Consider the following 27,787-nt stretch of genomic DNA (forward strand, 5'->3'; position numbering starts at 1 on the left):
ACTGTATTCTAAGAAGTTACTACACAATTTTTGCTTGGCTTCTTTTGTTTTCCAGACACTGTCTGTGTAGTTCAAAACTATTCATGAAAATCTTTTGAGTGCTTTTGAATATCTTGCTAGCTGTTCACAACAAATCTTGCTTACTTGCTCCTCCCAGGCTAATTCTCTATAAAATACCTCCAGTACTTTAATTTGAGCATTTCTTTTACTCTGTATTATTGTAACTTGAATTTATCTTATTTGAAAACACCCTTTTTCTATTCAGCCCATGGGCATCTTCTCCATCCTGGAAGAGGAGTGCATGTTCCCCAAGGCAACTGACACCTCTTTCAAGAACAAGCTCTATGACCAGCACCTGGGCAAATCCAGCAACTTCCAGAAGCCCAAGCCTGGCAAAGGCAAGGCTGAGGCCCACTTCTCCCTGGTGCACTACGCTGGCACAGTGGACTACAACATCACTGGGTGGCTGGAGAAGAACAAGGACCCCCTGAATGAAACTGTCATTGGGCTGTACCAGAAATCATCTGTGAAGGTTTTATGCCATCTTTATGCTGCCTTTTCTTCCATAGATGAAGGTAAGATCAGAGGATCATGCTTGTTCCTACTGTACCTGTCATGTGACATGAGTCACTGTTGAGCCAGTGCTCATGTGCCATGTGTTAGATGCACAATTATAACCCTGGGAAAGGGATCTGCAGCTGGACTGTCATCTCATTTTCCAGCTGAAGGTGGTGGAAAGAAGAAAGAAACCAAGAAAAAGGGCTCTTCCTTCCAGACTGTGTCTGTGCTCTTTCGGGTAGGTGTGTTCTCTGCTGGGAGGGCAGTGCTGTCACCCCTGGCTGCACAGGATCACCAGCCCCACTTTCTCTGTGACCACTCTGTGGCAAGTTACATTTGGGATATGGCAAAGGTTGAGTTCTGCTTTGCTGCTGAGGTCCAGTGGGATGGTGGTGGAGAAGGGAGGTGATGTGCTTTGTCAGCACGGGTAGCTGTCTTTGCTTCGCCCTTTGGTGCTACCAACATCCTTCCCTTCTTTGGCTGTCACTGGCTTCTTCCAGCATGTGTCCCTCTGAGAACACTGTGTGGCAGCCAGTGCCTTGCAGAAAGTGTGGGCAACACAAGTTATGTGTTGCAGCCCTAATGCTGCTGTGATGCATCTACACCTGAGGCCAGGAACAGGCTGGTCCCTTCCTGGCAGGATGAGGAGTGCATCACCCCCTGGCTGGGACATGGGCCATACTCAGAAAGTGTCATTCTTGCATGAGATGATTAAAGAATTGCACTACCCTGCAGAACAGATGACTTATGATGTCATAGACAAACATTGATTTTGTAGCTCAATTATATTTTAAATATATGTAACTAATATATCTAAGTAATAAAAGCAAGAAATTAATCCATTTATTTATTTGATCAAAACTTCTTTTGATCAAGAAAGACCATTATCTCTGTTTTACAGGAAAATCTAAACAAGCTGATGTCCAACTTGCGAACAACTCATCCTCACTTTGTGCGTTGCATCATCCCCAATGAAACAAAGACCCCAGGTAATGCATAAAACACAGATTAGAAAGGGGCAGAAAGAGGAGTTGACCAGTACTGAACCCGTTAATACATCCCCACGTTGCTCTGTCACAGGCCTCATGGATCACAAGCTCGTTCTGCACCAGCTGCGGTGTAACGGTGTCCTGGAAGGTATTCGGATCTGCAGGAAAGGATTTCCTAACAGGATTCCATATGGGGATTTTAAACAAAGGTCTGTAATTGCATTCCTGTGTTTGTATCGAGCCGAATTCATTTGAGAGAAGAGTTTTGCTAAACCAATCAATGATATAGTTGCTAGGAAAAGACTACTTTAATATTTAACAACTATGGAAAGCATGAAGACACATCTAGTAGGCGTGGTCTGTATGGGCAGTGCCCACCCAAATACTTTCCTGAATACTGTACACCAAAACCTGTTTTCAAGTTCATTCATGTTCATCTGAATGTTTGGGTATTCTTTGCTTTAATTCTCAAATTTGACACAAGCTTTTTTCAGCAAAAATGCAGAGGGTGGTCTATGCACATCCTGTATTTAACCACTATCTAGTAGAGGTTTGAAGAATGTGGTTTAATTAATTCTTACTAGAGTGGTTTCACTGAGAGAAAATTGTGTTAAACCAAATACCACTTTTTGATGAAATGCCAAGTTTGACTGGCAAATAGGGCTGCAGTAACAAAAGGGACTTCAGCAGGACATCTAAGCTAGTTCCACATGGCCCTCTCATTTTGTACTGAGCTAACATTTCTACATGCTGACATTTCTACAGCATTAGCACATTAGTTTATAAGTAAAAACCCCATGACCAAACAATCTTAACTTGGGAACTGCTGTGCAAATAAGACATTTATAAATGGTTGCTAAATTCAGGGCAACCCAGCTGGGGTTGTCTACTCGTTGTGTTTGAACAAAGGCAAATGTAGGGTCAGATCTCTAAGAACAAAGAAATCACACACGCACCCCCTTACAGGTCTGGGCAGGGTGTGCTGGAGAGCAAGACACTGAGAAGGGCTGAACTGGTATTTGGAGCACTAACAATGTCCGGGGGGGTGATATGGGTGGGCAGATTTGTGAAAACAATAGGAGTGGAATAATCTTTCAGTGTAGTCCATTGCTGGCTATTATGTCTAATTCTGGGTTCCATGCTTTGGGAGGAACAGGAAAAACTGTATATGGTTCAGAAAAGAGCTACAGGAAAAATGTGAACTCAAGTGCAGGGAGAGATTGAAATCAAACTATGCTGGTGAGGCCCTGGCACAGGTTGCCCAGAGAAGCTGTGGTTGCCCCATCCCTGGAAGGGTTCAAGGCCAGGTTGGAGCAACCTGGGCTAGTGGAAGTTGTCCCTGCCCATGGCAGGGGGTGGAACTGCATGATTTTTAAGGTCTCTTCCAACCCAAACCATTCTGTGATTCTATTTAACTCATGAAATTGAATGTTAACAGATGGTTTGTTTGTGGTGTTGAGAACCTACAGATGTAAAGAGGATGTAAAGCAGGAAACTGTTTGCTAAAAGACGAACTTAAAGAGTCCAAAGGCGTGACCTGAAAAAGGATGTTGTCAAGGTAGAAGTGAAATATTACCTTTCCTACAGTGAGGGTGAATAGTTTACCTGGGACAATCCCGAGGTTTGAAGGCTTCAGATAAGATAGAAATTTCTTCTTTTTTTTTTTTTTTAATATATACTAGCTTAATCACAAGAGGGCTGAATGAACAAGGGTCTGGGAGGACTATGTGTCAGTTATACAGGAAGTCAGATTAACTGCAGTAGGTCCTCTATTCCTAAAATCCATTTATTCTTTGAATTTACAGCTAACCCAGTGAACTGTCCCTGTACAACAGTGATAATGACTGTGACACACATGAGCAGTGTCTCTCAGGTCCAGAGAACAGACCATCCAAGCCCTCAGTCTCAGTGAGGGCTGTAACACATCCATGGATCCTACTGAACTGACCTGCTGCTATTTGCTGTTTTTCTTACAGCTTTGCTATTTGAGGCTGGAGGTGTGAGTCAGACTCAGCCTTTCTCTGTATCTTCAAACTGACAGCTGTTCTTGTGGCATCCTGTGCACTAAAATGATACTGATGGGGAAGTTTTTTCCTTTATTTTGTCAGATACCGCCTTCTGAACGCTGGTGTCATTCCAGAGGGAAAGTTTATTGACAGCAAGAAGGCATGTGAAAAGTTACTGTCTTCCATTGAGATAGATCACACTCAGTACAAATTTGGACACACTAAGGTAAAATGTTTAATTTTACCATGCAATGAGAAATCATTCATTGCATTGAAATGTGAGCCCAGCAATGAGTGATCTCTGTTCCTTGGCTGCAGGTGTTCTTCAAGGCAGGTTTGCTGGGTGTCCTGGAAGAGATGCGAGATGATTGCTTAGGACAGCTGATCACATGGACCCAGGCTTTGTGCAGGGGATACCTCAGGAGACTTGAGCTGAAAAGAATGTTCGACCAAAGGTGTGTGTCCTCTGCGAGGTCTGATTGCTCAAAGATGGGCTTTATTTACAGTACTGATGGAGCACTTTGGTTTCAGAGAGTCCATCCTCTGCATCCAGTACAACATCCGTGCATTCATGAAAGTCAAGCAGTGGCCCTGGATGAAGCTGTACTTCAAGTTAAAACCTCTCTTGAAAAGTGTGGAAACTGAAAAAGAAATGGCCACAATGAAAGAAGAATTTGAGAGAACAAAAGAAGAACTGGTTAAATCAGAAACCAAGAGGAAAGAACTAGAAGAGAAAATGGTGATTCTGGTGAAAGAGAAAAAGGATCTGCAGCTGAAAGTACAGACGGTACGTAATTTAAACCAGATTTGGCTCTTCAGATTACATAAGTTTTATCTGAGTGTTCAGGAAAGGGCTGAAAGCAAATTCTATTTCATGTTCCAGTCGCTTAATGAGCAGGTGATTTCTGCAAGTGTCAGTGCCAATGTGTGACCATGAAACACATTTCTGTTTTCTGTAAAAGGAAAATGAAAATTTGGCTGATGCTGAAGAAAGATGTGACCAGCTGATCAAAGCAAAATTCCAGCTGGAAGCAAGAATAGGGGAGATAATGGAAAAGCTGGAGGAGGAAGAGGAGATAAATGCTGATCTGGCAACCAAAAAGAGGAAGCTGGAGGATGAATGCTCTGAGCTGAAGAAAGATTTTGATGACCTCGAGTTGACATTGTTCGAGGCTGAAAAGGAAAAGCATACCACAGAAAACAAGGTGCTTTTTATTTCTGCTATTTGCATGTTTAATAACAGTTGCTCTGTCTGTGTATAGGTTGTAAAGGTTCAGTAAGCTTGAACACTAACAGGAGTTCAAGTATAAGGAAATCCATGGGCCTGGTGTTGAATTTGGTCACAACTGTTGGAAAACCAACCCATAATCATACAAAAATTCATAAAATCAAAGTTCAACATTGCTTTGTGACTTCTGAAGGGTTGATATATAAGTAGAGAGATTGTATAGTTTGACCATATAATGCAAGTAAATAAGTCTCTTTGGCAGTCTTTTAATGAGTTCATTGCCTGTGTTCATTGATTATATAAAGGCCAAAATTATTAGTGACTTTCAAGTGTTTTGCCTTACAATAGGTGAAAAATCTGACTGAAGTAGTGACAGGTTTGGATGAGACTGTTGCAAAGTTAGTCAAGGAGAAGAAGGCTCTGCAAGAAGCCCAGCAACAGGCTCTGGATGACCTGCAAATTGAGGAGGACAAAGTTAATAACCTCACCAAAGCCAGAATCAAGCTGGAGCAGCAAGTGAACCATGTGAGCATGTTCAACACAAGGAGAAGGGGCAGATTCTTCAGTTGTTCCATCAGTTGTGTTTATATATGTTTCTGTTACAGCTTGAAGGATCTTTAGAACTGGAAAGAAAAGTGTGTGTGGATCTTGAACGAGCAAAGAGAAAGCTTGAGGGAGACTTGAAACTTGCACAGGAAACCATAGTGGATCTGGAGAATTATAAACAACATTTAGATGAAAAATTAAGGAAGTACGAGGAAAAAAATGTGACAAATTTACTATTTGGTTTTAACTGGACATATTTTCTTTTTATTAAAAGAACATTTCCTTCACAGGAAAGACTTTGATTTTAACCAGAAGCAAAATAAAATTGTGGAACGGCAGAATTCAGGTATTCAGTTGCAGAAGAAGATCAGAGAATTGCAGGCAAGATACTTCATGTAACTATTTTGTCATTACTGTTTGTTTGTTTGTTTAAACTGCAGTACCATGAACAATACTTGTCCATGGTTTGGCATCGGCTCCATCAGACATGGGGGAAGCAGCTTCTCACAGAAGCCACTCGTGCATCCCCCCACTACCAAAACCTGTCCACACAAGCCCCATACAATAAGAGAGAGCTGAGATCTAAAGTTACCATGAGTGGATCCATAGGTCCTTTCCTGTTAGTAACTTTTTGCCTACATTGCCAAAACAATGGAATTTGAAAGGAGTTTGTTTTGCTTATAATCTATAAAATAAGGGACTTGGTGTTCTCCTGTGACAAATACACATTAACCTAAGCACTGAATTACCTGTTCCCTATTTAATTCCTGATGTGCTATTCCCTCATTATTCAGGCCCATGTTGCTGAGCTGGAGGAGGAGACTATGAGTGAGAAAGCGACACGGGCAAAAGCAGAGAAGCATCATGGTGAGCTGGCTCAGGAACTTGAGCAAATCAGAAGAAGCCTTGAAGAGGCTGGAGGAGCCACCACTGCTCAAACAGAACTTAAAAAGAAGCGGGAGGCAGAATTCCAGAAGATGCGCCGGGACCTCGAAGAGGCCACGCTGCAGCACGAAGCCACGGCTGCCGCCCTGCGCAAGAAGCACGCGGACAGCACAGCTGAGCTGGGGGAGCAGATCGACAACCTGCAGCGCGTCAAGCAGAAGCTGGAGAAGGAGAAGAGCGAGCTCAAGATGGAGATTGATGACTTGGCCAGGAGTACAAAGACCATTACTAAGTCCAAGGTGTTTCTTTACAAGTTAAATACTTGAATTGCCAATATTTCTGTCTGGTGGGAATTTAATGCCATACAAACACACCTACACAGGTTTCACTTTCTTACTCTCTTTCAGGCTAATCTGGAAAAAAGGTATCAGACCCTGGAAGACCAGATGAGTGAGATGAAAGCCAAATCTGAAGAGAACCAGAGGAATTTGAATGAGATGGTGATACAAAAAGCCCAGCTCCAGACAGAGTCTGGTAAGGAAGGCACAAAGATGTGCTGAGAGGATATGTTTTTCCTTCAGTAGCAAAGAGGTTCTCTAGTGTGTGCCATGAGTGAGACCTAATTGTTCATTGGTACAGGCCCAGGTAACATTAGTAATAAATCAAAGGAAATGAGTTCATGAGGGACACTTTAAAGTTCATGTGCCAGTTGCAAGCATTATTTGCTTAGGTAAGTGATTCCCAGAATGATGTGACATAGCTCACTTATTTCATGCAGGGGAACTGTGAATTTGGGACAGTCCAAAATTATTTGAGCAGCCTGTTAGAACTGCCCAGAGTGCACATGTTCACTGTGTGTGCAGCATCTGTTTTGTGCTCCCATCATGGAGCTTGTTGCTGCACCAAACATGCTCCTTGGAACTGTGTGAGTGATGAGTGTGAACACTCCTTGGTCTGGTTGACAACAGGGTCAGACATCCAAAATCCCATCAGATGAAAACAGGAGCCCAAGAGTCTTCCTGGCTGGTCCCTCAGTAAGATCCTCTGCTGAGCCAAGAACTGGGAGTGGCCTTCAGGTGCTGTCCCTTCTAGGGAGAGATGGGTGAGTGTGTGTGAGTGAGCCGTGGAGGAACACGTGGATGTGCTGTGTTCAGAGTTGCCTAGCACTAATAGTAACAGCTCGAGACCGCTAACTGTAGAAACTTATTTGAGAAAAGTTGTTCCAATAAATATCAGATGTGATTTCCTTTCCTTCTCAGGGAAAAGGAATGTACAACACTTCTAGATGTCATGTGGGAACACATAGACCATAACCAAATTTGTTCTTATTTTCTTCTGGGTGATCTTTTGGAAGTGGTCGTGCTTGCAAGATGATTCTGTGATTCTATGACCAGTTTGTTGTAGGGTCATTGAGCATAGTGCTCAAGGGGAATCTTAGAACAAAACTGAAAACTGGAGAAGAAATGTAAAATGGCTCAGGAAAAATCTGAAAAAACCCAATATTTGAGGGCTACAAGAAGTTCCAAGAATTCTAGAGATAATGACATGACCCATAGGCACCTCTCCAAGAAACAGGACGGGTGTCCTTCAGCCCACAGGACAGAGGGTGGTATGGAATATATGTTTTCCAGTTATTGTAAATATTATGAAGTGAAACTTTAGGGCTTATCTTTTGTATCACAGTTTTTGTATCACCAATTATAGGAAGCTGCTAAAGCACTTTTTGTCAGTTCAGCCAGTGTGACAGCATAAAATCCTACTAACTTGAAAGCTAGGCTTTGAAAGAAAAAATTAAGTGAATTTTCTAAAGCAAATTTGTCTTTAGGAAAAAAAATTACAGGATGCTTAATCTGGACAGGACTGAGAATTTGTCCTCTGTTGTCACAGGTGAACTACACCATCGACTCAAAGAGAAAGAGACTGTAACGCTGCAACTGTTGAGAAGCAAACAGGCACTTACACAGCAAATGGAGGAACTCAAGAGGCAGTTAGAGGAAGAGATTGAGGTAATGTGAGCTACTGAACACATGCAAGGCTTCAAAATGTGTCAGGGTCTCAGTTCACTTAAAAAACACTTTTGGAAGTTTGTAAGTATTGCCCACAGACTAACACAATAAAATTACTCTTGAGAAGGATGTGTACAGTGAGCACTGTGTTAAGTTCTTTGCAGATGACTGACATGCTAGAAGTGATTTAAGTTTTTAAATTTTAAAGCCATAGTCCATGTGATTTCTTTTGCTTCTGTAGCTGCAGGGAAGAAAAGTTACAGCATATGCCAAGGTGGAAGTATCAGTCTTGGTCTTTTCTAGGTGTAGAGCTGAGAAAAGTTGGTGGCAGCTGAAGGTAGCTGCCTGAACACTTATAAAGCCCCAGCCCTTTGCCCTCTGCCCAAGCTACAGTGACCACATTTGAGGTGTGCAGGGTCATGGGGTTGCCTGCCGGTCACAGCCAACACAAATACATAATATTATGGGTCATGTTTAGGCCAAGAACGCCCTGGCCCACGCCCTGCAGTCCGCTCGCCACGACTGTGACTTGCTCCGGGAACAATATGAGGAGGAGCAGGAAGCCAAGGGGGAGCTGCAGCGCGCCCTGTCCAAGGCCAACAGCGAAGTGGCCCAGTGGAGAACCAAATACGAGACGGACGCGATTCAGCGCACGGAGGAGCTCGAGGAGGCCAAGTACGTGGGGAGTGGGATGAGCTGTCCAGATGTTACATATATTGTGCAGGACACAGATCTACTTTTAGTAGCCCAACCTGAATTATTTTAGTGGGATTTGCAATACTCTTAGTTAAAATGACATACATACTGCAATGATTTTTTTCAATCATATGTGTGTTTTATTTATGTTCCTTAAGGAAAAAACTTGCTCAGCGTCTCCAGAAAGCAGGAGAACAGGCAGAGACTGTGAATTCCAAGTGTGCCTCCTTGGAGAAGATGAATTTGAAGTTGCAGGGGGAGGTGGAGGATCTGACGCTGGATGTAGAGAGAGCAAACACATCAGCAGCTGCCCTGGACAGGAAACAGCATAACTTTGATAAGGTGATAAGTGAGCACAGTATCTTTTAAGTGTAGCCCCAGATAAAATAATATTTTCAGTACTAGCAGGAAATAAAACATAATAGCCTCTCCTATTAGGAAAGGCTGAGAGAATTGGGATTGTTCGCCCTGGAAGAGAAGGCTTCAGGGTGACCTAACTGGAGCTGACAGGAAAGATGGAGAGAGACTATTTACAATGGCCTGGAGTGACAGGAGTGACAGGACAAGGGGCAATGGCTTCAAACTGACAGAGGGGAGGGTTAGGTGGCTAACTGGGAAAAAAATTCTTCCCTATGAGGGCACTGACAGAGGTTTCCCAGAGAAGTTGTGGCTGCTCCATCCCTGGAAGTGTTGAAGGCCAGCTTGGATGAAGCTCTGAGCAACCTGGTCTAGGGGAAGGTGTCCCTGCCCATGGCAGGGGAGTTGGAACTAGATATCTTTGAGGTCTCTTCCAACCCAAACCATTCTACGATCCTATGATGTCTTTCAGGTCATGGCAGAATGGAAGGGGAAGTATGAGGAAAGCCAGCTGGAGCGTGAAACTCTCTCTAAAGAATCGTGCTCGCTGGACACGGAGCTTTTCAAAGTGAAAAATGCCTACAAGGAAAACTTAGATCAGCTTGAAACAATCAAACGGGAGAACCACACTCTCGAGCGTATGTGTTTGGCTCTGGTTTCCCTTTTGCTACTGGAACAGGCTCCCCAGGGCAGTGGGCACAGCACCAAGGCTGACAGACCTCAAGGAGGGCTTGTCTGATCCTCTGGGGCACATCCTCTCTGACTTTTGGGGATGGGCCTGTGCAAGGCTAAGGGTTGGACTCAATGATCCTTGGGGGTCCCTTACAACTCAGCACATTCTGTTATTCTGTGATTAGCTGCTCACACCCTTACCAAAACAAGGCAGACACTCATGTCTGCAGGACGTGCACTGAGTGACAAGACTCTGTCATTACTGTGCTCTCCATCTTAATGGAGAGTGTCAATGTCTCACCAAAAGTTGTCAAGCAGGTTTGTAAAGTGAAAAAGCTAATAAAGCAAATGTCCTGGCTCTGTAGTATCTGCTGCAGAGACATCAAGGTGCCATTTCCAGGTGAAGGTGATGACCTCCAGAGGCTGTAACAACTTGTGAAACTGAGATTTACAGATGTACTGAACGCAATGACAGGACCTGTAGGACACTGATGGCCTATCCAGAGACATAACACATGCAGGGCTCTTCCAGGCTCCCTGTAAGGAGGGCTGTGAAACCACACTAATGCCCCACTTGTCCTGCATGACTTGGCTGTGTCTGTTTTTATCTGTACATATTTTCAGACACATATACGACTGTGTACACATGTATGTATGTGTATACATATTTATACATGCAAAAGAGGTGCTGAACGCTGCCACAGAGCATAGAGTTCAGCTCCTCTGGTTGATGTCATTCTTCTCTCCCAGAGGAAGTAGCTGATCTGACAGAGCAAATTACTGCAAATGGCAAAATGATCAGAGATCTTGAGAAAGCAAAAAAGCAAGTTGAAGTAGAAAAAAATGGGCTGCGATTAGCTCTGGAGGAGGCAGAGGTGAGTTAGTTTAAATATTACTGGAAAAAGTATAGAGCATGCTAAGCAGCTTTTTGTTCCTTTCCTGGCACCGCCTGTGTGCAATATTGATTGCCACAAACTTTTGGATTTTCTGTGAAGTCACTGATCATGTTCTCCAAAATGTTACCTTCATCTTTGTTTTTATCCTTTTTCTTTTAAAGGCAGCTCTTGAGCATGAAGAGGTCAAAATCCTTGCTGTCAACCAAGAACTGACTCAGATTAAGACAGAGATCAACAGAAAGATTGCTGACAAGGATGAGGAGATCAACCAGTTAAAAAAGAACCATGAAAGGACTGTGGAGACAATGCAGGATGTTCTGGATGCTGAGATCAGGAGCAGAAGTGAATCTTTAAGGCTGAGGAAGAAGATGGAGGGAGACCTGGATGAAATGGAGATCCAGCTCAACCATGCAAACCACCAGGCTGCAGAGGCACAGAAACACCTGCACAGCATCCAGGGAGCTCTCAAGGTCTTTGTTTACCTTGTGGTTGATTTATTTTTAAACACAGTATTCGAGAAGTTTGTTAGGACAAAACTGACTCTTCAAATTTAGGACACCCAGATCCATTTGGACGATGCTCTCAGGACCCAGGATGACCTGAAGGAGCAGGTGGCCATGGTGGAGCGCAGAGCAAACCTGCTGCAGGCTGAAGTTGAGGAGCTACGGGCAGCCCTGGAGCAGACGGAGCGGTCGAGGAAAGTGGCTGAGCAGGAACTGATGGATGCCAGTGAACGTGTGCAGCTCCTCCATACCCAGGTAGTTTCCTTTGCTAAGACTGACATATTTTGGGGTCCGGAGGTTCATGGAGTAAGAATGAATAGTAATTCGTGATCTGTGTGTAAGAGACCAAAACCAGACACTCAAAGCCTCTCTCTTTCTTCTTTGTAGAACACCAGCCTTTCTAATACAAAGAAGAAGCTTGAAACTGATATGGCACAAATCCAAAGAGAGATAGAGGATGTTACTAATGAATCAAAAAGTGCTGAAGAAAGAGCAAAGAAGGCAATGACAGATGTGAGGATGTTACTGTGTTTTTCCCTTTGAATTTTCAGGGTTTCCAGAAGCATTGCTGCTAGGGGTTAATGTAAATACTTCTGTCACGTGTTGTACAAGAACCAGTCTGTGGGCATGGTTGAAAAGGCTACCTGTCAGAAGAGGATTCGAACAACAGGGACCATGTCCTGCTGAGAGATGAGTTATTGGGGCTGTTGCCTTCATTTATGGACTAAACCCACATTTGGTTGGTCGTAAACAAATAACTTTCTTCAGTGCTGCAAGAAAATGTAATCCACAAAGAAATCCTGCAGTATTGAAACCACTACAGTGGCTAATGAATTTGAATAGTTGTCTTTGCAAAATCCTATTTAACAACTTTTTAAATGAGAATTGTAAATGTCCATTCAAAATTGGTGCTAAATCCTCCCAGACAAGGCCTGTGAAGCTCAGCCAGGCCATAGGGCTGGTATGTCATGGAACTCAACCTGTTAATCATTTTTGATGCAGAGGAGCAAACCAAAATCTTAACACTTAAATACATTATTTGGAGTTAAAATAGAAAGAAAACTTTTCCACTTGCTCATGAAAATGAAAAAAAAACTAGATAAAATCACAGAATCATTAGACTTGGAAAGGATCTCTGGAGATCATCCAGTCCAACTCCCATGCCCAGGCAGGGTTGCCTGGAGCAGGTGACACAGGAATGCATCCATGTGGGTTTGGAATATCTCCAGAGAGGGAGACTCCATACCTTCCCTGGGCAGCTGTTCCAGTGCTCTCCATCCTCCATGGAAAGAAGTTCTTCCTCATTTTGATATGGAACTTCCTATTTTATAATAACTTCTATTCTGTTTGAATAAAAGAGAAATAGAACATTACAATAAATTATACACACATATATATAAAATATCTAGTACCATTATTTTATTCTCACATTTTTCAATATACACTTTTTCAGATATTTTGCTGCCAAAGCAACTTCTTGAATTTTACATTTTTTGTAAGTGACATCACTCAATATTTCACCAAAATCTTCGTTTTATTGTGTAGGAGTCCAATGTTTGAGAGCAAACTAAATCCTAGTTTGTCTTAAATAGCATAGATTCTTTTAAACTACTTTGTGCCTTGTGGCAGTAGCCCTCCAGGCTGTTGTGGCAAATAGCAGGGCACTCACTACAGCACAGCACCCACCACACTCCAGGTGTTGAGCACAAGAGCCTGTTCCCAGGCTCTGCTGTGGTTCTCGCTGTGCCCTGTGTGCAGGAGAAGGAATCAGACACTTTCCTCATTTCTGTTGGCATTTAGAGGAATATTTTGCTTAAATGACTCCAGGTTTGCTCTGCTAATCCCATCTGAGATATCAGTGAGTCCCTGCCCTGTGGACCTCTTTTCTGTGCACTTGGGAAATCCCAAACTGCTGTGTCAGGAGATGCCTCCTGGCTTAGTGGCAAAGGGCTTTCCTTGACCTTCCCTACGGACATCTGGACAGCAATTCCTAACTCCCAGTGCTGTTTCTTGCAAGGAGGATTCACTTGGTAGCCTCTTTTGTCTTCAGAATTAAAGAACCCGCTACTCTCCTGCTAAGGTGAAGAGAATTGGTTGCTTCCTCCAAAGTAATTGAATCTCAAAATGGAAAAAGCCACCCCCCAGGTCCTCTGGTTCCTGTTCTTCCCAATCCATGAAGCTGAGTCAGGGGAGGGCTAGGTTGAATCTCAGGAAAAGGTTCTTCCCCCAGAGGGTGGTTGGGCACTGACCAGGCTCCCCAGGGCAGTGGGCACAGCCCCAAGGCTGCCAGAGCTCAAGGAGGGTTTGGACAGCTCTCTCAGGGACATGGTGGGATTGCTGGGGTATCTGGAGGGCCAGCAGTTGGACTGGATGATCCTTGTGCATCCCTTCCAATTTGGAATATTCTGTGATTCTATGATTCTGTGGCACCTTGCTGGCAGTGGAGGTCACAGTGTGACCATACAGTGGGACAGAGCATTTACCCTTTCTGTCATTCCAGCTCTGCGTGTGCAGCAAGACAGTCTTGTCCCATCCTTTTTCCTACTATTCCTGTCATGTTTCTGCCACTATCATGTCACGCAAAAAAAATGAAGCAGGAAATGGAGTGGCAGGAATGGTCATCAGGAAACAGGAGCAAATGCTCCACTGGTACACAGCATGCACTGTTCCTTCACATTCCTCTGGTTTCTTGTGTCATCTTCCTCTCAAGGCGGCCATGATGGCAGAAAAGCTGAAGAAGGAGCAGGACACCAGTGCCCACCTGGAGAGGATGAAGAGGAACCTGGACCAGACGGTGAAGGACCTGCAGCACCGTGTGGATGAGGCCGAGCAGTTGGCCCTGAAGGGAGGCAAGAAGCAAATCCAGAAGCTGGAGGTCAGGGTGAGTACCACAGCTGAACATGGAAGTCAGAGACACCTTTCTTCTCCAAGTCCTATGTGAGTCTTGCTTAAGGTAATTGTTGATTAATTCACCAGATCCAAGAATTAGAAGCTGAGCTGGAAGAAGAACATAAACAATCTGCAGAGGCTAGGAAAAACATCTGCAAATATGAGTGGCATGTCAAAGAGCTCACGCTCCAGGTGGGTAAAAATAGAAAGCAATTCTTCTGATGTTTTGTCTCCCAAGGACATGTAATTACATATTCTCTTTACTCAGAATGAAGAACACAGGAAGAACATGATGGTGTTACAAGATCTGGTAGATAAACTGCAGATGAAAATCAAATCCTACAAAAGACAAGCTGAGGAAGCTGTGAGTCACTAAACTGAAGCAAATACTTATTTACCAGTTCATAGTACCGTCAGTTTAAAAACTGGATCTGTGCCTCAGAATGTTGCCAGATGGTTTTTAATTTCTTTTTTGTTTTGCAATTTCAGGATGAACAGGCCAATATTAATCTCTCCAAATTGAGAAAAGCACAACATAAGATAGATGAGGCTGAGGAAAGGGTAGCTATTGCTGAGAGCCAAGTAAACAAGCTCAGAGCCAAAGCCCGAGAAGGCCCTGCTACAAAGGTAAGGCTTCACAGCAGGAGGCAGGTGTATAGTTGTGCTGTTTGCTCAAGCAAGTTGAGCAGCAGGTTTGTGCCTTGCCAGTGGGTACAGCCATCATTCAAAAGGACAGCTCTGGAAGGAAGGGACTTTTGAAGAAAAGCTTAGAGGGTTGGGGTTGTTCTGCCTGGAGAAGACAAAGCTCTGAGGAGACTTTATTCTGGCCTTTCAGTATATAAAAGGGACTTATAAGAAAGACAGTGAAAGACTTTTTAGGAGAGCTTTTAGTGGTAGGGCATGGGATGATGGTTTTAAACTGAAATAGGGTATGTTTAATTAAATAAATTGAACAAAAGGAAGAAATATTTCATCATGAGAGTGGTGAGGCCCTGGCACAGGTTACCCAGAGATGTTGTGGATCCCCATCACTGGAAATGTTCAGGCTCAGGTTGGATGGTGCTCTGAGCAACCTGGTCTTTCACTGGAAAGATGTTCCTGGCCATGTCAGGAGTTTTGGACCAGATGATCCCTTCCAGCTCACAACATTCTGTGAACTATGATTCTCTGCCTCTGGCATTTCAGGCTCTGGTGCTGAGCATTGCTTTGTGGCTGATTTCATCAGATTAGTTTCAGATTTAAGGAGCTGCTTCATTAAGTGAAAATAATGTAAGTCAACCTAACTCTGAACATTCCTAAAACATCCCTCCTGTGAGCCTTAGGCAGAATTAGCATTCTGACTGAGAAAAGAGCAGCAGCTCTGTGTCTTTAGCTGAACTTCCCTGGCAGTTGTCTATCTCTAACCCAAGACTGGCACAAGATCTGGAGCTACCTTTCCTAGTGTGATCTTTTGACTGCACTAGTTTAGCATAGTTTGTGGCTGGAGGTAAAAAACCCCAGTGCATGTCTTGGAAAAACTACTAGGGCCTAGAGCACATATCCAGGAAATGGAGAACCTCAGCTCCAGACTGCTTTCTGCAGCATTTTCACTCTGGAAGAGATGTTTTCTCCTGAAGGATCTGGCCTGGGACTCAACAGACACTTTTGGTTCTGCCAGCTTTCACTGTCACCTAATGCTCTGCAGCAGGAAAAGGCTTTGACTCCTCAGTGCTTGCCAGGATATCTTGCCAAGAAGCAGAGGACACACTAGGAGGGTTCAGTCTAGGTTCTTCCAGGTGTCTCTAGACATGAGACTACTTTATAAAGGGAATGTTCAATCTCTAATTGAATTGGAAACCTAGACAGTGGCAAGATTTCAGGTATCTCCTATTGGATATGCTTAGGTAAAGACAGATTGAGCAGACTGACTATGGGCCACTCTCTGCAATCTGCTGCAGGTTTAGATCCTCCTTTGAGTTACCTGATACTGTGCAGTATATACTGAGCATAAGTTCATGGCACAAGTTCTGGTAGGCCTAAAATTAATCATTGTGATGCCTAAATCTTTTAAGCCCTTCCATGCTATAGACTCACTTTTGGAAATGCTGGTGTACTCCTTATCCCAGAGGGTGGGGGTTGTTTAAGCAATGCAGCATGAAAGTAGCGCTTCAGGAAAGCCAACAGATGTGTTTGTGCATTTGAACCCATCAGTCCAACAGCATGACGTGTGGTGATGTGTTACAGACACCACTGCCTTGGTCTGGTTTCCACTTGCACATCCTACCTGGATGGTGCATTGGGATGGATGATTTCAGGGATCAAAAGACTCATCTGGACATGTGTAGACTGAACAAAACCTCTCCTTTCCAGGTGGTGTTAGGAACTGAAAAATGAACTTCCTCTGGGATAACCAGAACTTCCACAAAGTATCTTTCCAGCTGTGGATTTGCAGTAGCTAGAGCTACACTCATAGGAAGTAATCTTCTATTTGTTTGTGAACACAAACATTTTCTGCCACTGCTGCTGTACCAGTGTCAATAAAATAGATACCTGCAACTTCAGATGCTCCAAATGTGGATGTTCAAATGAGAGTCATTTTGTTGCTAAACTTAGCATAGTCAAAACTGTGTGTTCGAGTCTTACTGCTACCATGATCAGTTTGACCAATTTTATCCTGAATTTAAAACCTAGATGTTTGACAGGTTTCCTCCTCACCTTTTGTTTGAAAGCAGGTATCCTGACCTTGTTAAATGAAGCTGAAAATAAAGTACTGTACAAACAGATGTGGTATATCAAACATGCAATGTGAACAAAATTACAGTGCTCGTGCTTAGTTACACTGCTGTACTTCTGCATGGGAGAACGAGACTGGTGCAGCCTGTGAGCCCACAGCCATCTGTGTGCATTGCAAACTGAGTGCTTAGAATCTCCGTATAGTCAAACCACCTGTCAGAAAGTTGGCCCAATTCTGACATACCAAGTGTTGCAGCTCCAAGCAGAGCAGGACTTGAACTTACGTGTCTTTTGTGCTTGTTCCCATGGAAATGGTTATCAAATGCTCTGCAGTGCCAGCAGCAAAGTCTGAGTAGCTGCCTGAAGCTCATCTCCCCAGTGGCACTGGGCACCATACTTCTGCTTGGTGTTTCCCAAGGACAAAGATGCATTCAGCTACTTTGTGGTGAATGTATGGTATAGTTGAAACTGCAGGATTTCAGGTAGGGAGAAAACCCAGCAGACTGCTGAGAAGACATCCCTGGAAGGGATGTCCTCTATCTCGAGGACAGAGCCAGGCAGTGCTCAGGAAGGAGTCTGGCCTGCTTCTGCTGACAAGTAACGAGGATGGGAGAGGAGAAACCCAAGATGTTCTGTCACTCCTGTCTGAAAAAGAGTGATGGATGTCACATCTTTCTCAGTTTTCAACTACAAAAAGGTTAATAAAGGTTAATAAAATCAGCAGACACCTGTCCCTCCCATGACACCTTTGAAGGTTTCACCATGGCTCCCTGTCAGACACATTTTTTTTCTTTCCTCTTCACCCAGTGCACTCATGCTCATTGGCAAAGAGCCAGGATGGCCCTATTGCCAGGCTGAGCAGCATTTGGGGTTACTGATTTCCCCTCTTACCTTGTTCTCCAGAGATCTGTGAACTAATGCCCTAGTTACAATTGATTTTTTTACATTGTCTTGAGAGCATTTGATAATGATTATTATGCAGTGGCCCAGCTTTTCCTATTACTTTCCAGAAAATAACCTAATGAAATACTGACTTGATAAGATGCAAGATCTTCGGTTTTTCTGAGAAATCTGGAACTTTAATAAACCTTATCAGTCAGCCTAGCCATAGTTTCCCCAAAAACTGTCCCCACACCATGATCCTTTCAAGACAGGCCTCCATCCACTATGATGGGCTTGTGATTTTGGGGAATCAGAATTGAATGTTAGTTTTCACACCCATTGGGATATATCTAGGTGTGTTGCTCTTTTTCTTTCCTGTGGGATGACTTCTGTTTCAGTTGCCTGGAAGCAGCTCTTTCCCAGGGGAATTCCTGCACCTTGTTCTCAGCAGCTCATGGCACAGTGCTGTGCTTCAAGATGGAATCCCAAGTCCTGCTTTGCTCTTAGGCCATGTCACTGATCCTACTCCACCACGTCAAATGCCTGGTTACCCAGTGCAATAATCTACTTCATAAACCTGTAGAAAAAGAGTTATAATTTGTTTAGGAGCAGCCATGCAAAACCAATGGGAAATTACTAACTGCTAGGTAAGTCTAGCAACCCTAATGAGACTGGCATTACTCATTTCAGAGTGTCCAGGCATCAGCATGGCATTATCATGTAATCCCAACCCTCTTTCCTGATTTTGGTACTAAGTTTGCTCTTGCCCCAGCTATACCATCCCTGCTCCCCTGAGACCTCCCCCACCTGCTCAAGCAGAGTTGGCAGAGCACAGCAGCCTCAGCAATCCCTGCAAGGCTCTGCAGGGATGTGACTTCAGCAGGATAATTCCTACCCTCACTACACCAGCTCCTTTCTGCTGGCAGTGCAGCTCTCCCCCATTTCATAAAGGGGTTAAAGTGTGGGCTCTGGGTCATGTTGGGGTTGGCTGGATGGCAGTGTCAGAGCCTGGCTCTCCCACCTGCAGCTTAAGCCCCCAGGCTGACTATAAACAGAGACCATGGTGCCTGTGTTGGCATAACATGCCATGTGTGCGGGTCTGGCTGGTTTGGAGTTGAGGATCCTGAGAGCAGGACTGCAGATCTGGGCTCAGGGCCTGCTGGCAGCAGTGCAGCTCTGTGGGAAGCCTGTGGTGCGTTTTGAACTGTACCGATGGTGCGTGATAAGAAAATTGGAAGAAATGCCTGGCCACGGGCACAAACCTTCACAGCTCGAGTTACTGTGAGGGAGTTTAGCCAGTGCTGATGGTTCAGAGCAGCACAAGCGTGAACATTCCACTGCTGGAGACCCTCAGAGAAGCACACAACCCATCTCAGAGCCTGCCACAGCAGGGACCAGGTGCTAAGGCCCTGGCTGAGTCTCCACCTGGCAAGGTGCTCTGCAGGAACCTGAACCACATCACATGGCACCAAATGGGGTGAGGGGAAGCCTTTATAACCAGCCTGACCTTTCAGTGAGCAGCCAAGGGGGGACTGTGCACAGCGCCCACAGCCTGTGTTGTACTGTGTTCTGAGAGACACAGGGGGTGCCCAGTGAGCACAGAGGTGCTGGCAAAGCCAGACTGGGGGGTTTGTAGCAGGAGGCAGTTTAACTTTTTAGGCTGCTGGAAAAAATAACTTGCCCATGGATAAGGAATTGTGTCTCTTGTCTGCCAACTGAACCAATGGAGTCTTCATGTGCAGGAGTGCTGGATGTGCTTGGAAATGGCTTAGAAGGCTGGGACCGTACCAAGTATCCTTTTTCCAGGAGCTACCATAAGATCAATCCCCAGGGCTGTGGGATTGCATTTAGTGGCGGAACTTTATAAGCTGCCCAACACACAGTCAATCCCCTGACCACTTGTTCCTGCCTGCTAACACTGCTGCTGTGTCTCCAGCTGAATGTGGGGCAAAATGGAGACTGATTTGGCTTGCTGATCCAGATGGAAAACTCTTCAGGGAGAATGGGGATTATTCCCCAAACAGCTTAATGTGCAACTTTTCACAAAACAATGAAAATGAAACAAATAAATGAGACATAAAAAAGTGGAATGAAAGAAATTCATACTAGAAAAAGAAAGAGGATGTTAAAAGGATGGGATAAGTTGAGGAGGGAATTTTGATGGCTGGGAAGAAGAAAAGGGGCCTCTCAAACATTCCTGATGCTGAAGAACCACCCAGAGATGGAGAGCTTCAGGTGGAACTAATTAAATATCCTCCTGGCTGCAAAAGATTTGTGTTTCCTCTCTGGTATCTCTCTAACTCTCGTGGATGTGGATGAAAATAAAGCAGGCAGCTGTGTGCCCTAAGCTCAGAGGCAGGTGCACACCCTCCGACAGGGCCTGCCGTAAGCACGATGTGCTGGTGGCACTGAGGGCTGGGCACAGGTGGCCCTGCACGCCCTTCAAACTCACAGCTCCCTCCACACCCACCTCCTGGGCTCCCAGGTCCCACCAAATCACCCCTCATCCTTCAAAAGAGACATTCCTAGTGGAGGAGACAAGGCTGCAGAGGGCTTTGGAGGTTGCCCATGCCAAGAGTATCAGCCCATCATGTGTCTCCTTTCATCCTCAGTGTCAAAGGCCCAAAATAGCCCTGCTCTCCTAAGACTCCTGTTCAGGGTCGTGCCTGTCTGTGGGCATGATTCACTTCCACTAATAGTGCCTGAGACATTCCTGGGAGGGTAGGCTGCCTTCTGTGTCTCAGTGCCATGTGCTGCCGTGGAGGAGCTGGACAACTGTGCTGTGTCCCAAGACAGCAGATGCTATTCTTACCCCAGGGAGACTTGCTCCAGCATAGCTCCATTCCCAGCTGAAAGGTTAAATGTCAGACTGCGGCCCGAGCGTGCTCTCCCTGCTCAGTCTGAATCCAGAGTGGCCCCTTTGGAGCCCGTGCAACGGTGCTGTGCCAACCCAGCACCTGGGTGCTCTCCCCTATCTCCTGGGACGTGCTGTCCCACAGGGAACACAGCAGCTGCCCAGGTACTTCCAGCAGTCAACTGGGCTCAGTTGTGGTGCATGGGGGCATCCACTCTCTTGTAAACTAACAAATTAACACAAAAGTTCCTGAAAGCCCATCTTTTGCTCTGCTGATCAGCAAGAGGCCCCAACCTATGAAATCTGAGGGAAAACTTCTGGTAAACCCTACAATGATAATGTGCAAAAGACTAGCTCGTATCCCATCTCTTAAGTGCTTTATAGAGCTTAGTTTTAGTTTTGAAGAAATGATTTACTGTATTTATTCTGCAAAGGGAAACAGTCTGTTTTTTCCTTACTGCTGAGGTGGTACATGGGGCTGAGCAGAGCAGAGCTCATCCCCAGGCAGCATTTTCCCAGTCCGGGAACACAAGTTGTACTGGGATGAGGGAGTGAAAATACAGACCTTCCTAGAGGGTGAAGAATTCAGGGACTTCTGAGAGTCCTTGGCTGGAGTCTGGAAGCCCCAAAACACGGCCAGACCTCAGCTGCCCCAGCCTGCTCCCCAGGCAGCTTGAGTTGGGGTCCAGCAGCTGTTCTCACTGACAGAGGGTAAGTGGATGGCGGGGGGTGCAGAGTGGCCTGAGTTTTGAGCTGCTGCTGTGGCCCACCCCACAGGGACCTGGACTGTCACTCTGTGTGAGCCCAGCCAGGGGCCACCACCTAGGCACATGTTTTATGAAGAATCATCCAAGAAAGAAAACCCAAATGACCTTGAAGTGGAGGAGGAGCTGGGAGCAGAAGCCAAGTGTCTCTCAGTAGTGAGAGCTGCTCCTGCCCATCCTGGGAGGATGGGGAAGATATGTAATGGGGAAAGGAACGAATAAGCTGTTCCCAGCTGGGGGAGGATGCATGCAGAAGGAGCAGAGGCTGGGAACAAAATCACCTCTGACAGCAACCGCTATGAAGTCTGATGGATTATGAGGATCAAAGAAGGACACTGATTTAAGGAAGATGAATTCCTCACTGCTTTATGGGGAATGGGGATCATTTTGCATTGACACTCTGTGGAGCGAGGCTGCCTGTCATCTGATAAGGGCTTGTGCAAAGGTCTTGAGAAAAGAGTGGCTATAAATGATCATCTCTGAAAAAATGTTTTAAATAGAAGCAGCTGATGGGCTCATATAGCTCCACGTGGACAGCCAGAGAGCTTAAATGCAGCATTCCAGTAGTAGTAGAGAAAATGGTTGAAAATATCCCTCTTCAGAATCTCTTTGTTGGCAAAGGAAAATTCATCAGTTCACATTGTAAACTCCTGTCAGGAGCCCCAGGAGAGGAGAAATCATAGAATTCCACAGTGGTTTGATTTTAAAGGGCCCTTAAAGGTCATTCAGTTCCACCCCTTGCCATGGGCAGAGACACCTTCCACTGTCCCAGGTTGCTCCAAGCTCCATCCAACCTGGCCTTGGACACTTCCAGGGATGGGGCAGCCACAGCTTCTCTGGGCAACCTGTTCCAGGGCCTCACAGAGAAGAGTTTCTTTGCAAGACCTAATCTAAATCTAATCTCTTTCAGTTTTGAAGCCATTCCCCCTTGTCCTATGACCATGTGATCCCTGCTGTTAGGGTGTCACAGCTGTGGTCTTACAGGCGCTGCAACCCCATCCTCCTCCCCCCTAGTGCCAGCACCACAGCCCTGATGCCAACACAGGACTGCTGGGGAAACAGAGTCCAGCACATATGAAGACTTTGGGATCAGAGCCCAGGCAGAGAATGCCCAAACTTAGCCAATGTGAGAGGGAAACAGCAGCGGGGAGTCTTGTCATGAGTCTGCAGCAAGACCCTTTGAGGCACCATGACAGGTACTGTTCACCTGAAGATATTTGTCAGGGAGCAGCAGGCACTTGGGGGACCTGAGGGACTGATTTGCAAGACAATATACACCTGTGTTTCTCAGCAAAGCAGTGCTGAAGTTGGCAGAACATCTTGAGCTGTGGAAGATTTAACATATATTTTCTCAGGCCACAGTCCTAACTGAGATGTCAAACACACCAGTTTTGGGCTGTCTGGTGTCACATAGTCATCATTGTCTTCTGCTGGAGCTGTTCTGCTTTGCACAACTGATTTGCCCTTTAGGAAGCAGCATCCTTTCCTTGGCACCTCAGAGGGCTGCAGAGAGCAATTAAGACCATGTTTAGCCTGACACCCAAGGGAATCTGTTTGCCAACATAAAATAATGAGACTGTTGATAAATTTCCTAAGGATGCTAAAGGAACTTTTCTGCAACACAAAAATTTAGTTCAGAAAATGTCACTAGAAGATTTTGCTAGGTATCCTGTTGGAAACTTGGCTGCAGTGACTCCATCACTCAGAAAATTCTCTGGTAAACCACTGGGCTGTCTTAACCTTCAAAAGTCTAATTTTTAAAGTTAGCAGATTTATAGGAATTCCATATCAATTTATTTCCATTTACAGCACTGAAATTTTCCCAGAAGTGGGATTTGTGCATCTGTCACAAATGAGTGCCAGCCGAGGAAGATATCACCTCATTGCTATCTTTTTTAGGATACAGTTGCTGCTAGTGCTAATATTATGCACTTAATCCTGATTTTCCTTCCCTCCCCCTTTTGCCACTTGCTCTCTTTTTTCTTTATCTTACCCAGAGGCGTCTTAGCCTGCCCACCCCACTCCCCTGCTCTGTAACAGGAGCTCCTCAGCTGCTTTGGTGGGTGACAGAAAGGGCATCCTGAATGTCATCTCCTTGGCCAGCTCTTCTGCTTGTGTTTACGGGGAACATGAGGAAGTCTGAGGAACAGCACAACTCTGACACTCATTGAAGTGTTCTCACCCCAAATAAAAGTTTACTGCTTTACGTCTCTCCACTGCTCTGTTACTTAGGCTGTGCTACTCTAGAGTCTCATTCACTGTCATTCTGGTGAAAGCCACTGAGAAAGATGTTGTCCTTATGAGGCAGACTGTATAATCATCAGTCAGAAAAACCCTTTTTGCACATGAAACAGAACTTCAACTTCTCTGTCCATAGTCTCTGAAAGGAGGACCGGGATTAGGAGATAGGAAGGCTACCAGAATAGTGAATAGTTGCCTCCAAATGTCAGGTCAGTGCTCACTGGTGACCACAGAATGCAAAAAAAATATCAGGAATTGTCAGGATCAACTGAGAACAAACAAGAAAACATTGTACCAGGCCCATAGACCACCTGCTGTCTGCAGATTTGGGCTGTGCAGTTAGGAAGGGTACAGATAGCAAGGACAAAATTGATGGGACTACTGGGTTGTCAAGCTGGGAAAAGAACAACCAGGTGGGGAGATGGCATTCTTACATAATATTATAAATAGTACAGGCAAAGTGAAATTGGATTTTCACCAAGCATCCACTGAACAGGAGATGATAATCACATAATGGCCACAGCAAAATGGCTTTGCCTATGCCAGAGTTCTGCAAGGCAGGATCCCCACTGTGGGAAGGCATCCAAGCAGGGGGCAGTGCTAAATAGCTGCTCCCAGTAACCACAACCATAGCTTTTCCCCATCTAGCCCACCAGCTGCAAGCCTGGAAAGTCAGTGATCTTCCTACACTTACCTGTTTAAGCTCAGCCACTTTCTGGCTCTCTCTCTGCAAACAGGCTGGTCCCAATGCTTGGATCAAAATGGCTGAAAAACCCCTTTCCTCACACGCTATTTCTGATAAGAGAGCAATGCAAGGGAGAAGCAGCATCAGAGTCTTTAATTAGGAAGCATCCTAGTGCTATAATGCCCATCTGTATTTTGGCAAAAAAAGCAAAACTGGTGTTTGTGGTTTGCTGTACAAACCATTTCTTTTGTACTAGTGATGAGGCAGAACGTTCTTCCTCTGGAGATTTTGAGGGAATATATGCTAATTCCTCTGAAAATAACAGGTGCAGCAAATGAACAAAAATCTTTGAGTTTCTCAACATTAGGTCATACACGGTCACTCTAAATGAGAGGAACCCACCCTCAGAAACATGTCCAAGCACAGCCGCTGTCACCAAGCCTGTCCCCTGTGTGACAGTATTAAGAGGCAGTTGATAACACATCAAACATTGATGTGTCTGTAAACAATGAACAGATGTATATAAGTTCTATGTTATGGAATATCTACTGTGGTTTATGAGGGTCTGAAGACCAGTCACCGGGCAAGCTGATTGAGTTGAAGTAGGACAGAGTATTCACCAGTAGGGACCTAACACATGCAGGGCTGACTTCCTTTCACCTGAGCTGTAATGTGTGCTCAGAGGAGCAGCACATCCATGCAGACATTCCTGATGCCTCCCATGGCCCTGAGTGCCTCTCAGTTCCTGGTCAGGCCATCAGGGACCCCAATCACCTGAGGAGGAGCTGAAGTGGCCCCAGGCACAGGAGATGCTGCAATCTGTGTAGGCACCTGAACATCAACCCACAGCAGGAGGTTTCCTGCTGGAGCAGAACTGAGCAGCTCTGATCTCTCTCCAGCCTCCCAGGGCTCACTAGCAGGGTGTGCAAGGGAATCCCTGTTGAAGGGGATGTCTGCTGTATCCCATGAGCATTACAGGCTCCATGTGAGGGGGATAAGTAGGTGACTGAGACCTGAGAAGGCCAAAGGCTTAGGCTTTATATAGAGATAATGGGAATGTCCTTGTTCTTCTGTCTCTCAGGGGCACAGAGAATACATTCTTTTCAGTACAGTTTCCTGTGTGGAAATTATTTGGATTTTGTTTCAGTCACGTGACATTTTTCACCAGCTTGAGATGGTTTGTGCTCTAGAAGGCTTCATCACCTGGGTGGAGCATCATGCAGAGGGTGGGTGTCTGAGGAGATTGGGATGATGACAAATGTCTTGGGTGTGAGAGTCTGCCATTCACAGGATCACACAGATCACAGAAGGGTTTGGGTCGAAAGGACCTATAAAGCCCATCTAGTCCAATCCCCCTGACATGGGCAGGGACATCATGTAATCTTATGTTCTTCAATGTTATGATCAGAAATACCCCACAGATGGTATGTTAGCTGCTGCTCACTGTATCATACCCATATTTTCTGACAAATGGTACTTGGTGTCTCAGAATGAAAAAATGTTTGTACCAGATCCCTAAAGCCCTGTCTGTGGTGTGCAGAGGAAATGCTTACCAGCACACAATTACCACTGTGAATGTGTCCAGCCTGTGGTAGCAAGAGGACACTCCTATACTCTGCCTGCCCTGCCACTCCTCACCTGGTGGAACTCCTTGCTGATGTGATGGGATGCATTTTGCTGCCCCAGTGAGCTCCACAGCTCTCTGACTCTGCCTGCATGTCATGCTGCTCTTCAAGGACTGAAAGCAACCAAAGCCTCCTGCTGCTGAGGACATTTCCAGATGATGTACTTAAGAAGCAATATTATGGAATTGGTGTTCTGGAGGGATTTGCTTTGGCAAGTTACATGAAATTAACTGTCTCCAACAAAGCAGTGGAATCAAAGACTCATGCCCAGTTGTCCACTTGAGAAATACTGTTTTTCAGGACCCCAGGGAAATTTTGTTTTCTTAGCACAAGAAGTGAAGATGCAGATGACTTTGCTGATTAGCTTTGAGCAATTGTCTGCTTTGAACGGATGAGGAAACCTCTACACTAAAGCCTCAGAGCTGCTGTTGTGACAGACCATCTGGAGCTCTTTAGTTCAGTCTCCCACTTCAAGCACATCTATTACTGGTGTTGGTCCAATTAGCCATGGCTTTGGTGAGCCAAGCTTTTCAGACAAAGACTCCAGAAGCTCTATAGGTAACCTGTGCCATTTCTTCATTACTCAATAGTCAAGAGTTTTCCTAGTATCTAAGTGAGAATTTTCCTAATGTCTGAGAATTTTCCTAGTGTCTAAGTGGAGATTTTCAAGCAACAATTTGTGGTTATTGCCACTTGTTACATTGTCTGCTGCTCATGAAAAAAGCTTGGCACATTTTCTTTGTAGCTGCCCCTCATATACATTAGCCTTTTTCCCCTCAAACTAACCATACCCTCAAACTCTCTTCATAGCACAAGTCTTCTAGTCCCTTGCTCATCTTGCCAGCCACCTGCTGGACTCTCGCCTTTTAGTTCTCCTCCCTTTGGAAATGGGGAACCTAAAACTGGACAAATAATTTCAGATGAGGACTCAGCAGAGTCAAGCAGGAGGGAGAACAGCTTTCTACAATCCACTGGTCCTACTTCTAGCATCACACAGTACTCGATTCTCCCTGGTTTTGGTTAGAACATGGTGCTAATAATACCAAGGTCATGTTTGATCCCTGTATGGGCTATTCACTTAAGAGCTGGATTCAATGATTCTTGTAGGTCCATTCCGACTCAGAATATTCTGTGATTCTGTGACTGCAGTGAGAGCACTCATATTCATATTCACCAACATCCTTCCTCTTGGAGGGCCCTCTGTCCTAGTTAGGGGAGCACAAAACAGAGCGCTTGAGAGTAGCTCCCATGGTTAAAGATTTTGGATCACCAGACTACAAGAAAAGATTCCTTTTCCTACTGCAAAACCTCCTGCCATACAGGCACATTCTTGTGTTTCCAGTTCATGATCTTGATGACTCTGAACAGGCAGGAGACGGAGGTTCCCACCAACCGACACACAGCATCTGCAGGCATTTCCCCTCCCCCTCTCTGGCCTGGCTGCTGCCTACCTAAAAGTGCCTTCTCACTGCCCCTGTCTCTCAGCCAACCACTGGGATGGGGAGAAGGAAATACACATCTCCAAGGCTGGCAGAAAGGGAGCAGCTGCCTGATAATTGTCTCAAGAAGGATCTATTTTCAGCATGACATTCCCCTTTCTCCTTCAGGGGAATGTGTGCTTTGCTGACACCACATTGCTGTGCAGGACAGTCTGTATCCAGAGATGGCTCTCAGCCTGCCGCTTCCCTTTTATCTGTGTTGTGATTTGCTTCTGGTCCCAGTGAAGTCAAGGCCTGCAGAGATGGAAATAGGATTGACAGAAAGTTAATGGCCCCCAGGAAACATTGCATGTT

The 27,787-nt window shown here is 45.1% G+C and overlaps 1 protein-coding gene and 1 long non-coding RNA gene across 2 annotated transcripts; one reads left to right on the plus strand and one right to left on the minus strand.

Moving 5' to 3' along the window:
• The first annotated feature begins 268 nt into the window (after window positions 1-268).
• Window positions 269-16,619, plus strand: LOC127475859 (myosin-3-like). The gene is made up of 26 exons (XM_051798065.1): window positions 269-575; window positions 723-796; window positions 1,460-1,547; window positions 1,639-1,756; window positions 3,656-3,779; window positions 3,872-4,008; window positions 4,085-4,340; window positions 4,516-4,758; window positions 5,130-5,306; window positions 5,387-5,532; window positions 5,618-5,708; window positions 6,122-6,511; window positions 6,620-6,746; window positions 8,100-8,218; window positions 8,697-8,893; window positions 9,073-9,256; window positions 9,744-9,909; window positions 10,694-10,818; window positions 11,001-11,309; window positions 11,394-11,597; window positions 11,730-11,855; window positions 14,053-14,223; window positions 14,319-14,423; window positions 14,500-14,595; window positions 14,721-14,858; window positions 16,581-16,619. Exons 1-26 carry the CDS (start codon window positions 269-271, stop codon window positions 16,602-16,604), a joined length of 4,242 nt encoding a protein of 1,413 aa, XP_051654025.1. The 3' UTR covers window positions 16,605-16,619.
• Window positions 8,799-27,439, minus strand: LOC127475862 (uncharacterized). Its single transcript, XR_007906358.1, has 7 exons — window positions 26,008-27,439; window positions 24,379-24,479; window positions 18,263-18,402; window positions 17,228-17,588; window positions 14,104-14,339; window positions 12,589-12,685; window positions 8,799-9,226 (listed from the first exon to the last, which is right to left on the minus strand). It is a non-coding gene; the product is annotated as an uncharacterized LOC127475862 (long non-coding RNA).
• Between the last annotated feature and the right edge of the window lie 348 nt (window positions 27,440-27,787).

The sequence above is a fragment of the Manacus candei genome, unplaced genomic scaffold, assembly GCF_025592945.1.
Source record: "Manacus candei isolate 608988 ecotype Guabito, Panama unplaced genomic scaffold, ASM2559294v1 h1tg000047l, whole genome shotgun sequence".
Classification (NCBI taxonomy): domain Eukaryota; kingdom Metazoa; phylum Chordata; class Aves; order Passeriformes; family Pipridae; genus Manacus; species Manacus candei.